The 17,010-nt window shown below is 37.4% G+C and overlaps 1 protein-coding gene across 3 annotated transcripts in view; it reads right to left on the bottom strand.

Moving 5' to 3' along the window:
• Nucleotides 1-791: 791 nt before the first annotated feature.
• LOC121417470 overlaps nt 792-17,010 on the bottom strand; it is a 34,086-nt gene continuing 17,867 nt past the window's right edge. The window contains exons 1-3 of one of the 3 annotated variants that reach the window (XM_041611190.1): nt 14,187-14,831; nt 2,309-2,457; nt 792-1,013 (exon numbers count right to left, since the gene is read on the bottom strand). In XM_041611190.1, coding sequence (XP_041467124.1) covers nt 824-1,013; nt 2,309-2,457; nt 14,187-14,381 — 534 coding nt within the window. In that variant the 5' untranslated portion in view covers nt 14,382-14,831 and the 3' untranslated portion in view covers nt 792-823. Of the gene's footprint in view, nt 1,014-2,308; nt 2,458-6,825; nt 6,857-9,779; nt 9,946-14,186; nt 14,832-17,010 lie in introns of those variants that run through there. The other 2 variants (XR_005970356.1, XR_005970357.1) reach the window with 2 other exon arrangements.

Here is a 17,010-nt window from a genome sequence, read left to right as displayed (position 1 = left end):
TCATGAATCAGATCCATAAACTTTCAAAGTTATGATGGTAATTCAACAGATACACCCAGTTCGGCCAAAGTTCATTGACCTTTGACCTTGGTCATGTGACCTGAAATGCGCACAGGATGTTCAGAGATACTTGATTACTATAATATCCAAGTTTAATGAACTAGACCAATAAACTTTCAAAGTTATGATGGTAATTCAACAGATACCCCAATTCGGCCAAAGTTCATTGACCCTAAATGACCTTTGACCTTAATCATGAGACCTGAAACTTGCACAAAATGTTCAGTGATGCTTGATTACTATTATGTCCAAGTTTCATGAATCAGATCCATAAACTTTCAAAGTTATGATGGGAATTCAACAGAAATCCGCAATTCGGCCAAAGTTCATTGACCCTAAATGACCTTTGACCTTAGACATGTGACGTGAAACTCATGCAGGATGTTCAGCTATACTTGATTAACCTTATGTCCAAGTTTCATGAACTAGGTCCATATATTTTTTAAGTTATGATGACATTTCAAAAACTTAACCTCAGGTTAAGATTTCGATGTTGATCCCTCCAACATTGTCTAAGTTCATTGACCCTAAATGACCTTTGACCTTGGTCATGTGACATGAAACTCTAATAGGATGTTCAGTAATACTTGAATAACCTTATGGCCAAGTTTTATTAACTAGGTCCATATACTTTCTAAGTTATGACGTCATTTCAAAAACTTAACCTCAGGTTAAGATTTGATGTTGACGCCGCCGCCGTCGCCGTCGGAAAAGCGGCGCCTATAGTCTCACTCTGCTTCGCAGGTGAGACAAAAATGAAGTGTCAAGTTCTTATTGAAATCATATTAAAGAAAATTATCCAAATGAAAATAAAGTATAAAAAGGTGGATTTTTTACCCCAGTCATTTAATCCAAGTCGTTCCTTTTCCGATCTAGCATAAAACAGCATCGCTTCAGCATCATCACAACTGACGACCTCCATCCCATGTTTGAGCAGGAATAAGGAGTCCACCCTGGAAAGAAAATAGAATCCTAATCATGCAGTAAGATGGTTATTCGTGATTTCGGTCTAAATGGTGGTAGTGAATAAAGTAGAAATACAAGTAGTGGTGGTGGTAACAAATTAATAGTTGTCCCCTTGAATAACGTTATGAACCATTACGTATACCTTTCATCATAATCATTATCATAAACGCCATCATTATCACGATCATCACCACCATCATCATCACCACCACCACCATCATCATCATAAAAATCATCTTCATTACCATTGTCACCAACGTCATCATCATCACCACCGCCGCCATCAAACATCATCATCATTGAAAATGTACGTATTACTGCCACTACCACCATCATTACTATTATCAACATCACCACTAACGTCATCACCGTCATTTTCACTATCATCTTCGTCATCAATCCCACTACCATCATCAATCCGCATTCATTCGTAATTCCGAAGCTTCGCCATTCCGAAGGTTCGGATATTCCGAAGGTTCGTTATTCCGAAGGTTCGTATTTCCGAAGGTTCGTATTTCCGAAGGTTCGTAAGTCCGAAAACGAAATGAGGTTCGTAATTCCGAAGGTTCGTTAGTCCGAAAAAAGGGAGGTTCGTACTTCCGAATGTTCGTTAGTCCGAAAATGTAATGATAAACGAACCTTATTTCGTTTTCGGACTAACGAACCTTCGGCACAACGAACCTTATTTCGTTTTCGGATTAACAAACCTTCGGAACAATGAACCTTATTTCGTTTTCGGACTAACGAACCTTCGGAACATCGAACCTTATTTCGTTTTCGGATTATCGAACCTTCAGAATAACGAACCTTCGGAATAACGGCACAAATGTTCGGATTAACGAACATCGAGGTATAGGCAACTTACGTGTTTCGGAATTACGAACCTTCGGAATAAAGAACCTTCAGAATTACGAAGTATAATCCATAGATCTCACTACCATCGTACCCATCATCACCACCTAGTCTACAAATGTCGACCCACATCTGCAGTGTGTGTACCACAGCTGATTCAACGAGTCTGCAGAGCAGACTAGGTGTACTATGGCAGGCTCGCTTTGCTCGTCCTTTCAGGCTGGTTTGCAAACCAGCATCAAGCGCTGGGTTACCACCCGTAATATATTATAAGGTCTTTGGTTACCACCATACGAGCCATTCAGAGTCTGCATAGCAGACTAATCACCACCACCACTGTCATCATCATCATCATCTCCACCACCACCATCATCATCAACATCACCATCATCATCATCAACATCACCATCAGAATAGATGTGCACCTCACCCTGTTCCGCACGCGGCATCCAGAATCCTCCGACAGTTCTTCCTCTGAAGTACCCCTAGCAACCATTGGTTATATTTAGAGGACCTCTCGGCAAGAGGACCGAGTTTGTGGACAGCATCACTGTCATCAAAAGGATTCGATATGTCTTGCTAGAAAGAATAAACGAGAAAATCGTTATGTTCTGATGGTGGTCATGGTGACTGTGGGAGATTCCATACGTCTCGTACAGGACATTTTGACAACAATTTCTAGTTTCCTAGCCGAATGCTTGAGCAATAAAATGTTTTTTGTCAGTGATAAAGCTATTGTGGGTAGTCATGTGAAAAACTAATAAGCCACACAAACAAACTGATTAAGGGTAAATTATAGGTGAAAATGCTGTGTGTCGTATGGGACGCAGATGAAATCTCCCGTGCGACACGCAACAATTTATATTCTATTTCACCTATGGACGACATATTTTTGTTGGTTGTCAGCTTTGTGCAAGTCTACCCAGTAGTACTTTAAAGATAAATTCCAGTTTTGGTAACGATCTCAAAATGATTTTTTTACAGAATCTTATATAATGACCACCCAAGTGTCTGTTTGTATGAATAAAAAATATGTGCCAAAGGATTCTGGAAGAAATTGTGCAGTTGCTGAGAAATATCAGCGCGGATTAGGTCACTTCGGTCGGGTTTTTACTCAAGCAATAATAATACACTGTCCCACGTGTGCCTATCTGTGTTGGTGATCTTCAGTCTGAACATTTTTTCAACGTAGATTTCAAGATTTCACAAAGTTCAGTTTATGTAACTGTACCAGATCTAGATCCTCGATGATATACTGACAATTAAGCCTGGTTTTACAGACTTTCTCATGAAATCAGTGTTAACTGCACCTACTGGCATTTCTCTTTAATATTACCACAAAGCAAATTTTATTTCTTCGTTCGTTTGGACAGCAGGTTGATAGATGTTGTGAAAATGGCTGATTTTTCTAGCATGGAATCGCCCCTGTATGGCAGGTGTACAAACGTGAGGTCGTATTAAATCCCAAATCCCTGTGAAGTCAGCAGGAATCGGATCCAAGCCACAGCTCGACTCGGGATTTAGCCGTCACACTTGCGAAGAAGTCTGATCTCAGTAGTTACGAGTCTAGATCTGTCTGTTAGTATGAGTTACGTCCATTAATAACACCCACCAACATTTATCTAAGATTTGGGCATATATGCCCCCCCCCCCAAAAAAAAAAAAAAAAAAAAAAAAAATCTAAAATAAATTTTACCTTAAAAAAAAAAATATATATCTTACCTTTCCTTTTTCTCATTTTTTAATTGGCCATGATATTGGCCCAACCCCCTCCCTATAAGTAGTATGTAGGCTGTAAGAGGCCCTAATATATATATATATATATATATAAATTATGTAGTTCTTGGGTGACATAATAAAATAAACATGTGAAATTGTGCCATACTAAAAATATATAAGATTCAGAAGGAATATCATATTCATATGGATTAGTCATCATTATTTCAATCAGAATACAAGCGTGCATTGAAAAGTGCCTGACCTGGTAAAAACCAGTCCAGTTGCCGTACCATTCAAGCCAGACACATTGACATGGAACAAAGAGACCAAGTGGACCTTGACCTCGTGACAGCGAGAACCGAATCTGACCGAATACCAGGTCTTCATTCCTATGACTCAGGGGATGGGGTAAGGCCGGTCAGCCATACGTATACAGGGGGGGGCGGGGGTTGGTCAAGTCCAAGTTTTATTTAAAGCAATCGAACAAGAGACATATTACACAGTTTAACAAAAAAAATAAGAATAAATGATAGGTTTGGATACCCATAGAAGCAGAGCTTGTGAGAGGGGCCCCTTATATAGAACACTACAACAAGAATGTGATACAATGATGATCCAGAGAGGATATAAGCAAAATACATACCCCAAAATCCACACATATACACACCCTCGCACCTCCCCCCCCCCCCGCACGCACACACCCACACGGGTACGGGTATACACTTGACAATCTCTCGATCCCGGGGAGGGGGGCACTTACATTGACGAGTGGATACAATGCGCGACCAAAAAAGGATGTCTTTTTCACGATAGGTTATGGTTATGATGATGGTGATGATAATGATGATGTTGATGATGATGATGGTGATGATTATGATGATGATGGTGATGATGACGATGTGGTAATGATGAACATGATGGTGATGATGATGATGATGATGGTGATGATAATGATGATGGTGATGATAATTATGATGTTGATGATGATGATGATGGTGGTGATTATGAAGATGATGATGATGATGATGATGATGATGATGATGATGATGATGATGATGATGGTGATGATTATGAAGATGATGATGATGATGATAACGATGATGATGATGATGAGTATAAATCAATTCGGGATTTCGTTTATTATTTTTTTTCTACCTTTGAAACATTATAGAGGGTAATTATTATCCACAGTATCCTTTACATCAGAAAAGTTGGGAAACGCATTCCCAATTACCCCCCTCCAGCGCCCCTCATGAACGCACTCTATAACAATAAAAACAGGTTGTGTGAAAAGGTTCCCTATCACGTGAGTAGGCCACATTGCAACTGCATTTATATCCTTGTGCAGTAACCCGTAACTTCTTTTTGTAACAAGTGCACACCTATTTACCAATAATGCATATAGCATATCCATTTTTTGGAAAGCAGGATAAAAGGGCATTGATGATTGAATGATTTGCTCACGGGCATAGGTACCACGGCTTATATATGGCCAGTAAAAACGCTGTTTAAGATTTTATACAACGCTGTTTACTAATATGAACCTTACAGTATTTGTTTAACTATTTAAACAATCAATGTTTAATTAATTGAAGATTAGGTATTGAAAATTAAACTTTGTTGCTTAAGATTTAAACAATTGTTAAAACTGTTAAAACAATAATAAGGTTCATATAGTAAACAGCGTTCTATAATTTTCTTTTACTGTGTAGCCAGATGCCTTCGACCTCTCGGCCACGGCACCTCGCCACCTCACGTAACGCGAAGGGTATCGAATATCGTATCTTTATTTTCACGATGAATCGTACATTCTTGTAAGTTGTAGTCAATACAATCATCCTAAAACAATGTTCTAGGACGATGACGAAGCTTTGTATTATTGGTCGTGTTTGTGTTACCGGTCATGGATCGAACTATACGAGCAAATATCAGAAGGTTATGAATATGTAATTAAGTTAATTTATTTCCATAAAACATACAAAGATTGAGAAGAAAACGAAACAAATGAAATGGTATACATGTATTAATGTAAGGCCAGTATTAATGTTTGATGTATAAAACAAGAATAGAATGAGCTGAAATCAATAACAACTGCAAATTTGACATACATGTAGAACGGGATGCTAGTTTGGCTTTCAAAACATTGTTCATCCTCAGCATTTTTAAATCACGGCCCCTCATTTTTGGTGGGGGGGGGGGCGTAGTCCGATTTTCCTATCGATTTTCTTAAAAATGATGTCATACTTGATCCCGGTACTTGATCAGGACAACAAATGGGATACGTAAAAATTGGTTTCGACTTATACCAATTTATAGCGAAGTTCTTTAGGGAATATTAAATCGTCGGCACAGAATATTTGGTTCTGATATACAGAAGAAACAATTACAATTCATTTCTAGCGATGCATAGAAGACATTACTTACATTTCGACCCAAACACGTCTTCTTCGGGGCAGGGAAGATGAACAAATATATAAGATATTGCATCTATCCGAAATTGATTCATTTCTCATTCATACGTATAGCACAATATCATACACTGTTAAAAAAAACTGATTTTACAGCATAAAAGGACGATTTTGCAGAAAACAAAAACAGAATTACTCTGTAAATTCATTAAAAAAAGTGATTTTTTCCGCAATTTTACAGAACAGGTCTGTTTCAAAGAGGAACATCTTCACTGAGGCTAGATAATGCAGAGTTAACATAATAATCATTGTAACTTGTACAATGTTGTACATTTTATTTTTCAAATGTGGCTGCATGGATGTCGTCAGGGCCATCTCAAGGGATTCAAACTCTCACTAACATCCAACGATCATAAATGAATTTGAGAACAGGCAAAGAAATATCAAGTTTTGGTTATACTACAAGTGAGGCGTTTATCCTAGTTTTTGGCGCCTCGAATATCCTCTCTCTGGAGGAGGATCTAGACGGCATCGTCAAATGATTCGTATCATCTTTGCTCTTCTTGCTCGCTGTGTGTACACGGTCTCTGTAGGGAAGTGGTACTCTGATCTGGTCTTTGTGCGAGTCAGAGGCCGAGAACACGGCGCGACGACGGTCATGGCTGTAATAGGAAAATGTATATAGGCCTATTCCACCAATCAAACAAAGGTGACCTAGCGATTTCGTTCACGGTCAATGCGTACACAGTATTAGGAGTATATAACCACATACAGTGATTACAATGTCGGCCCTATTCGAAAATGTACAAGAAGAATACACCATTTTCGTGTAAACTATTAGCGACAGCCTGCATGCAGTTATGTGAATTAATCAACGGGTTCGGTGAAATAAACCTGCACTCGGGATGATTTTTAAATTTGTCGTGTATATAATCCAGTAAACTGTATTGTTCACTATTTATAAAGATATAGGCCTATATGATCTACTGATGAGTTTGATGTGGACTGTGGGGAAGGTGTATAAACACAGCTAGTGTCATATTTGTGACGAAGTCTTCATAGTACAGTTCTAGATCTAGCTGTTAGTAGTTACATTCACCCATCGCAACCCACCCCTTGTGGCATAATGCCTCCCCCCCCCAAAAAAAAGTAATGAATAATAAAATAAAGTAAATTGATTAATTAAAGGTCAAGTCCACCTCAGAAAAATGTTGATTTGAATCAACAGAGAAAAATCAGACAATCATGCACAATGCTGAAAATTTCATCAAAATCGGATGTAAAATAATAAAGTTATGACATTTCAAAGTTTTGCTTATTTTTAACAAAATAGTTATATGAACGAGCCAGTTACATCCAAATGAGTGAGTTGATGATGTCACTCACTCACTATTTCTTTTGTTTTTTATTGTTTGCATTATACAATATTTCATTTTTTACGAATTTGACGATTAGGACCTCCTTGCCTGAAGCACAAAATGTTAAAATAATGGAATTGCACATGTTCAGGGAGGAATGAAACTTCATTTCACTGACAAAATACAAAAGAAATAGTGAGTGAGTGATGTCATCAGTTCCTCATTTGCATACCGACCGAAATGTGCATATAACTGTTTTGTGAAATGAAACGAAACGAAATTTTAAAGTGCTATAACTTTCTTATTTTACATCCGATTTTGATGAAATTTTCAGTGTTATGCTTGTTGAATTTTTCTCTTTTTATTCAAATCAAGTTTCTGTTGGAGTGGACTTGTCCTTTAAATTAATAGATAAAACAAGTATATTAATAGGGGGCCTAACTAAATATGCGAGCTAGCAAAAAATTGTAATTTTGTAAGGCAAAAATATAATCTCTGACATAGAATTTGACAAAATATTCGGAAAATAATTATCATTTCGACCCAAACACGTCTTCTTCGGGCCAGGTATATACACGAACAATAAATATTGAAGATGATGCATTTGTCAGAAATATAAAGGTTCATTTCTCAGCAATTACACAATTTCTTCCAGAATCCTTCGGCACATATTTTTTATTCATACAACCAGACACTTGGGTGGTCATTAGATTAGATTCTGTAAAAAGTCATTTTGAGATCGTTACCAAAACTGGAATTTATCTTTAAATTACACGATAACACATCAAGGGAAATATGCTGGATGTGTCTTTGTAGATTTACATAAGACATTTGATACTGTCGACAACCATGTCCTTATTAAAAACTACTTATATTGTTAATGGAACAACATTGAAATGGTTCCAGGACTATCTCATAGACGTATTGTAACTTCAATTGGGCAAACATTATCTAATGTATTAACCCTTGATTATGGAGTGCCTCAGGGGTCAATAATAGGCCCGCTGTTCTTCTTGATTTCCATTAACGATTTACCATTGTTTTTTGGGGGGTTTACAAAGTGTAAGATGCATTTCTATGCCGATGATACACACTGTTAGAAAATTTGTCCTTAAAATAAAAGAAGTTCCTGCAGCAGAGTCTCGAGAACACCTGTAATCTTACCAAATTGCGTAATCTTACAGGAAATTGGTATTGGGTGTATGGAACCTTACAAATTTCCTTTAATAAAACACCCTTTTCCCCTTTTTAAACAGACCTGATCTGTTAAATTGCAGAAAAATTCCTGTTTTATGAATTTACAGAATGATTCTGTGATTGCTCTTTGCAAAATAGTCTTTATTTTTTGTGTAATATCAGGGTATTTTTAACAGTGCAATTCTGTATTATTCCCATAATGATGTTGATGAGATTCAATCTGTATTATATGAAGAGTTAGGTGACCTGTAATCTTGGATGAATACAAATAGACTCATGTCATGATAAACTCTAGTAAAACAGTATGCATGTCAAATGGAACAAAGAGTATGCTTTCTCAACGTCATACTCTCAATATCAAGTTGTATTCAACTAGACTGAATCAAGTGACAAGTTTCAAATATCTTGGATTAAATTTGGACCCTGAACTTAAATGGAATATTCTTATATCGTTCAGAGTTTTTTGGACTATTTCGATATTTGAAATCCGCTATTCACTGCCATACGATAGCAATCAGTGTAATAACAGACTAAATTGGGCGTTTAAGTAATCAACAGTTATATAGGATGGATTAAAGGGGAGGGGGCATTTTCACAATGTGATATTTTTTAACCGTAATTTAGTTTTGTCTTTGCATTTTTTTTTCTTGTAATGTACTTACTAAGTATTGTGTATTTACAGTGTATATATATTTTTTATAATATGTATTTACGTTGCAAAGGGCCCCCGGAAGAACAGCGGCATTATGTTAATACCGCTGAAATGGGCAATCCTCCATATTTTACTTGACGATTTTTCTTTTCTTCTTGTAATTTGATTATGTATATAATCTGTTTTTATGGAAATAAATACAAACAAACAGTTATAATACAAGTGAGGCGTTTATCTCCATTCGGCGCCTCGAAGATCCTCTCTCTGGAGGAGGATCTAGACGGCATCGTCAAATGATTCGTATCATCTTTGCTCCTCTTGTGAACTCCCTTTGTGTACACGGTCGGGAAGTGGTAGTTTCCCCGTATGGTCAGCGTCCGAGAACACAACGCGACCGACGGTCATGGCTGTAACAGGGAAATTTATATGTAGGCCTACGCCAATGAACAGTGACCTGGCGATTTGGTTCACGGTCAATGCGAACACAGTATATTGGGCAAATATACCCAGCTTGACAATTACATGTCGGCCCTATTCGAAAATGTACAGGAAGAAAACAGGACTTACCATTTTCGTGTAAACTATTAGCATGCAGTTTTGTGAATTAATCAACGGGTTCGGTGCACTCGGGATGATTTTTTATATTTGTCGTGTATATAATCCAGTATACTGTATTGTTCACTATTTGTATAAGATATAGGCCTGTATGATCTACTGATGAGTTTGATGTGGACTGTGGGGAAAGGGTACAAACACAAACGTGAGGAATTGCATTAGTAGAGTCGTATTGCGGCAATTGTGACGAAGTCTTCATAGTACAGTTCCGAGTCTAGATCTAGCCGTTAGTAGTTACATTCACCCATCGCACCCCACCCCTTGTGGCATATTGTTCCCTCCCCCTACAAATAATAATAATACAATAAAGTAAATAAATGAATAAATAAATACATAAATTAATAAATGAATGAATAAATAAGTAAATGAATTAATATATTAATAAAAAATAAATAAATAAAAAAAATAATTGAATAAATAAACAAATATGCGAGCTAGCAAAAATGTAACCTTTTAATACAAAAATCTAATTGGGGCAAGTCCACCCCCCCCCCCCCTCCCCTGGCGGCTTTCACCGGGAAAAAAGGGAAAAGGGAGAAATAGAGAAAGATAAAGGGGTGAGAAAATATAAGAGGAAATAAGGGAAACAGGAAAGGGAAAGCAGTCGAAAGAAAGGTAAAGAACAAAAGAACATAAATAAAAATCCAGCGTTCAAGAAAAATGCTTCTCGCGATTAGAGTTTTCATTATTCGTTTTAAGCGAGATACACATCCTGCGTTTTCATAATTTTCATAAATAAAAAAAAGAATCAGCTCGTGCGTGATAACATTAACTTAAGTGTTTAGAACGTCCAGTTATCATCTCAGGATATCAAAAATGTTTAACTCGCGCTTCGCGCTCGCATTATTTATTTATATAACCTCCATGATCCCATGCAAACAGCTGTCCCTTAACAGGTCCCTTTTCAAGACAGTAGTGCCAACATTGAGAAAATAAGCTCATGGTTCTCGCTCGAATTTGTGAAATTTGCAAAAAGTTAGCGTTGCCCCCCCCCAAAAAAAAAATATATCTATATATTTATATATGTGTGTGTGTATGTGTGTGTGGGGGTGTTCTTTTGCCTCCTCCTTGATTAAAATTCCTGGTGCCGGACCCAATCCGCATAGCACTGGTCAAGAAAAAGAAAGAAAATATGTCAAATATGCTGTTATTTTCTGAATACCTTGTCAAAATCAATTTCAAATTTATATTCTCATGAAAACAAAATTCCTTTCTCGCTTGCTTTGTTCGCTTGGGGCTTATATTATGTAAATTTTTGACGCGCGCGTCATACTGTGCCCCTCTTTTTGTACTTATCACGCACTGATCTCTGAAGAGCTACAAGTGACCCCCTCCTTTGAAGTTTTTTTTTCAATAATAATGTCATTCAATGTACTACTAATCACAAGTTTTATACACTTTTCTGTAGTTTCCAATTTTCTCTGATACAAGTCGTCATTCATGTACACATATCATATTTTTATGCTGAGAAAATAAATAAACTGAACTGAAAAAAAAAGTTAAAGACCTTTTTTGCTTGTGTCAAATTTTCTTTCTGGTGCGAAATGTCCTTTATTTCCTGTAGAGGACTTTTTTTCTTGCTTGTCAATTTAGTACGAAATCCTTCATTTGTGGTTGAAGACCTTTTTTTTTGCTTGTCAATTTTTTTGGCGGACGATGTTGCCCCCCCCCCCCCCAGTCCAGATTGGACCTTGTTGTTTGGAAGTGCCCTTTCCCAAAAGTTAACATAGAGGGCACATGTCTCCCAATCTCTAATCAGCGCCAATCTACTCATCTTGACTCCCCAACAAGATGAGTAGATTGGCGCTGATTAGAGATTGGGAGACATGTGCCCTCTATGTTAGCTTTTGGGAAAGGGCACTTCCAAACAACAAGGTCCAATCTGGACTACCCCCCCCCCCCCTGGTCACCGACCCCTGAGGGGATTGGGTGAAGTCCGGTAAATTCCATACCCCGCCTTCGTAACGGAGGAGTGGGGGGGGGGGGGGGTACGGGTATCCACTTGACCATTCTTGCTGCAAAAAAAGAAATCCCCAGAGTAGAACCTGAAAAACACACAGTGTATGTATGCACGGATGCTCCTCGTATGAAGATAATTATCCTTCCATACAGGCGGATCTGGGGGGGGGGGCGCCCCAGCCCCCTCCCCCTATTATAGGGTTGAGCGACCATTATTTAATCTTTACTTGCATTGATTTTGATGTTCATGAATTGCAAGTAGTATACTGGTACGTATAGCGTCATAACTAATCCTATTGTTCTAAACAATAGAAATATGAATTATAATCCGATTATAAAAAAATAATCCGATTATAAATATGAAATATGAAAATATGAAAGATGAAATATGAAATATGGATTATAAATTATGGAAATATGAAATATTAAAAAAATGGATTATAAATTATGGAAATATGGATTGAAATTAGAACAATAGGATTATAAATTATGGAAATATGGATTATAAATCAAAACAATAGGATTAAAAAAGATGGGCGGTGAAGTGACGTCACGAAGGTATGACGTCATAGAGTGACGAAACCTGAAAAACAAATGACGTCATAGTGGATTGCACAACATCGATGACGTCATGTCCATACTCAAAAACAAGAAGAAAGTAAAGAAACAATAGACAAGTGTCGGACATGTCCAATCATGACCATACTCAAGAACAAGAAGAAAGTAAAGAAATTAAAAAACATGTCTTGGACATGTCCAAGAGAACAAGAGAACGGGTGTAGAAAACAATTCAACTTTATTAATAGTGTATATCGTCACATTCTAAATATAATATCAACGTCATCCTTTCATTATAAAAAAATATACGTTATGTTTACCTAAAATAGGGTTACAAAAATGCATAAAAGAGCAAGAACGATGTCGAAAGAAAATAGTGTAGAGAGCTGGACTATCGGACATACAACAACATGTACAGTTATTATAACATCCATAACGTTAAAACTATAGGAGACGAGATGGAAGGTGAATCACGAGAAAATGGATACGAGGGTTTTTCATCGTCTGTACCTCTCTTCATAGAAGAGGGTCAATCGGACATACAATCAGTGAAACAGATCGACCAGAGCAGAAACGTGGAAGGGAAAGATACCACAAATCATCAGAGTATCAATGGTGATCGAAAAGGCATGGAGACTGGTAAAGATATAGTAAGCAACACAGGTGGACGCAATGAGAAAAATGGAACCCACATCGCCAAGTACCCAATCAGTGGAAAAGATGATCGAGCAAAGTACGTCACCGTTCGAAATTTCAGAGGACAAGTCTACGTCGATATCCGAGATTTCTACAAATCTGGCGGGGAATACTTTCCATCCAAAAAGGGGATCACTTTGACAGCGAGGGAGTTCAAGGCAATCATGATGATTTCGAAGAACATAACAAGAGCAATGTACAGCGGTCAAAATAAATGACATCCTTCTGACAGTTTATAAAACGCATCGACTATTAATAGTAGTATTGCCATAATCATTATTACACAACAATTTTATTGGTCTTATACTTACAAGTCATGATATTTCAGTTTTGTTCTTAATGTTGACTCCTTGCTATACAATATGATTACGATTGTGTTCGGTTGATGATTATTTTGAGCAAACGAATGGCAAGAATAAAGTTTGACATAATTTAACTTTACATTATTTTTTTCTTTTTTAACATATCTTTGGTTGTAAATGTTATAGATGGACAGTAAAATAGATCAATACAGATGAAGCTTTTGTCAAATAAAGAGAGAGAGGGAGAGAGAGGATGGGCAAACGATGAGCACACATTCGAACGTTCGCTAAATGTTTATCTTCTTCGCTGCACTTAACCACGAACTTTATTGTCAACGCTATGAGACAATAGAAATTTAAAATGCTGTGTAAATGTTTTTCACGATGCGGGGATCGTCAACTCCACCCTAAAATGTTGACCTTTCCTCTCGACACTTCACCACGATCCCATTTGGATCTATTTATGGTAAGTTCCAGTTTACCGATCCACCTCCACACTGTTGGGTGGAGTTAGGTTTTTTGTCTTTGTTTTTTTCTTACCACCGACTACACTGTTAGAACGTTTGCGTTTACCCCCAACTTGTTTCTCCATTCTATGGGCTAGCCCGGGTGTTTCATCTTCATCGGAAGAGAGGTTATAATTAACATGCGGAGGAGGTACACGACGGGTGTAGATCGAACCGGGACCATGGTGATGGGAAGGAGCTGCAATTTCACGCGCAGCAATTTCAGGTACTGAATGGTCAGTGTTGGCAGGTGTATCGGAAACATTAGTACTACTACTACTACAAGAAAACCCCACATCTCTTGATGAATATTCGTTAAGAGCATCACGTTCACTTACCCCGCTTGTTTCACCATGATGAGTATCATCGATGGATGATGATCTAGCATGAACACCCGCTTGAACACTCTCTACGGCTCTCTCCACGGTAGATTGTAGCTGAGAAGAGCTCATAGGAAAGAAGGATGCCACCAGATTTTGCAGTTTCTCCTTGAAAGTCAAGGAACGCTGAGAATTAGAATTGTTCGAGGACATGTTTATCGGAGAGACGAATTGTCAAGGGTGTGAACGCTAAGCTAGTCTGGAGATAGTTTGATGATGCGATGTTAAAATCTGCGATGTCTTATACCCCTGATCCGCCCGCAAACAAGAGCACACATGAATGTCGGGCCCGCAAACAAGAGCACACATGAATGACGGGCGATCCTAAACAAATACTTCTTGAGATGTGTATGTACAAGCTTCCCGCCAAAAACCACCATGATTCTGCATTGACCTCGCAAGCTCAATCTTCTTCTTCCTCTTCTTCTTCTTCATTATCACCAGCGTGGTCTTCGCCTTCTTTTCTTTTCCATCCTTTTTTTCTTTCTCTTGCGCGAGTAGTATACTGGTACGTATAGCGTCATAACTAATCCCTATTGTTCTAAACTATGAAACGGGTCTATCGGTAAACTGGAACTTAAGCCCCAGTCACATATAGACACGGATCAACACGGCAATGCCGGTATGATCCGGGGAGGTCCGGGATAGTTCTGCCCCGGATGACTGTAAGCACGGCATCAACACGGCAGCTTCACATGGATCTACACGGACCATGCCGGCAGAGCACGTCGTCAACACGGACCAACACGTCAGCAACACGGACCTACACGTCAGCAACACGGACCAACACGTCAGCTACACGGACCAACACGTCAGCCACTGGACCAGTTAGACCAGTATAATTTTAACTGGTAACTCTGGAAATCGGTTTACTGGTCTAACTGGTCATACTGGTCCAGTGAAAAATTAAACTGGTCTTCATTGAAATACTGGAATTTTATACTGGTCTTGTTTCTGGTCGAACTGGTCCTTGTACTGGTCTTACTGGATCAGTTTATTACATGCATTTGGTTTGTTATATACCATGGCCAGTGAAATGTGATGGAAAAGATAGTTAGTAAATTAATCTTTCTGCTGTTATTTTGAATGTGATGTCTGAAATTACACATTTTCATTGTGAATTAGTTCACACACTTATTTTGAAGGTTTTCAAGCAACAATGAGTGCTATTGCAAGGATATTCCATTATAAATCCTGATTTTTCTTTAAAAAACAGGAAATATGCAAATGAGGTAAACCACGTGATCAGCATCATCAGAATTACTGGTATTACTGGTCTTGACCAGTTTAATTTCAAACATAGAATTACTTTATACCAGTTGACTATTTATCAGAGGAATACATTTTGCTTTGAACTTAATCATAATAAGAGGAAATAAATATTTTAATGTTAATATCAATACTTGATAATTATGATATTGATAATAATTACAATATCAATAACAATAATAACAGTAATTAGAATGATTACAACAATGATCATAATAATCATAATAATAATAATAATAATTGTGATAATCATAAGAGCAATGATGATAGCAATGATAAATGATAACGATAATAAGTTTCTCTGAATTGCAAGATTCATTTTTCATAATAAATGATCTGACTTGAAAGTCATTATTTATTGGACCAGTAACCAGAATGCAATTGTTTGAACTGGTCTCCAGTTAAAATCAATTGGTCCAGTAAACATATAATGGAAACCAGTAAAAATCTACTGGAAACCATTTATTGGACCAGTAACACCAGTTTAATGAAAAACAATTTAACTGGTATGACTAATTGCTTCAACTGGAATGCAATTGTTGGAACTGGTCTCCAGTTGATTTTTACTGGTCCAGTTAAAAATCAACTGGCCCAGTAAAAATATACTGGAAACCAGTAAAATTATACTGGAAACCAGTAAAAAAAAATTACTGGTCTAATTGGTTTTTCCTTCTGGGAGGGACCAACACGTCAGCAACACGGACCAACACGTCAGCCACAAGGACCAACACGTCAGCAACACGGACCTACACGTCAGCAACACGGACCAACACGTCAGCTACACGGATCAACACGTCAGCTACACGGACCAACACGTCAGCTCAAGGATGAACACGTCAGCTCAAGGATCAACACAGCAAATTAAAATCTGCTCATAATAATGAACTGATATCCATTTATTTATTCATTTATTCATTTGTTTCATTTTTTCTCATCCTTGTCGCAACATTGTATTATGATGTTTTTCAAAAATATATCAAAACTCAAAACTTCCAATTTGTGATTGAAAACCCTTTTTTTTTGCTTGTCAATTTTTTCGGGTACGAAATCTTTTATTTGGGATTGAAAACCGTTTTTTATTTTTATTTTTTGGCTTGTCAATTTTTTTTGGCGAACGATTTTGCCCCCCCCCCCCCTGTGGAAAATCCTAGGTACGCCACTGATTTGATATCACTTTATTGAAATCACAATAAAGGAAATAAATTTTCCAATTCAATAGAAAACATAATAAAAATTAAGATAGGCCCAGGTCATGACACATAACTGTCGATGAAGGGCAGTAGTATAAAACTTAATGTACAATTTCGATGTAACAGGTACATAACATATACATATAACATATAAAAAAAATGAAATGTGAAATAATAATAACAGACAAAGTTGGGATAAATATTAGAAAAAAAAGAGAAAACGAATTATTCATATATGCACTAAGTTTACAAATATTAGGTTGGGGCCAATCTCCAAAGCGTAAGAAAACATCCTGAATCATTTAATCATCCATTTAATCATA

This window comes from Lytechinus variegatus, chromosome 6, assembly GCF_018143015.1.
Source record: "Lytechinus variegatus isolate NC3 chromosome 6, Lvar_3.0, whole genome shotgun sequence".
In the NCBI taxonomy this organism is placed as follows: Eukaryota; Metazoa; Echinodermata; class Echinoidea; order Temnopleuroida; family Toxopneustidae; genus Lytechinus; species Lytechinus variegatus.
The sequence above is the reverse complement of the archived record's forward strand: the minus strand, read 5'-3'. Positions and strand labels throughout refer to the sequence as shown.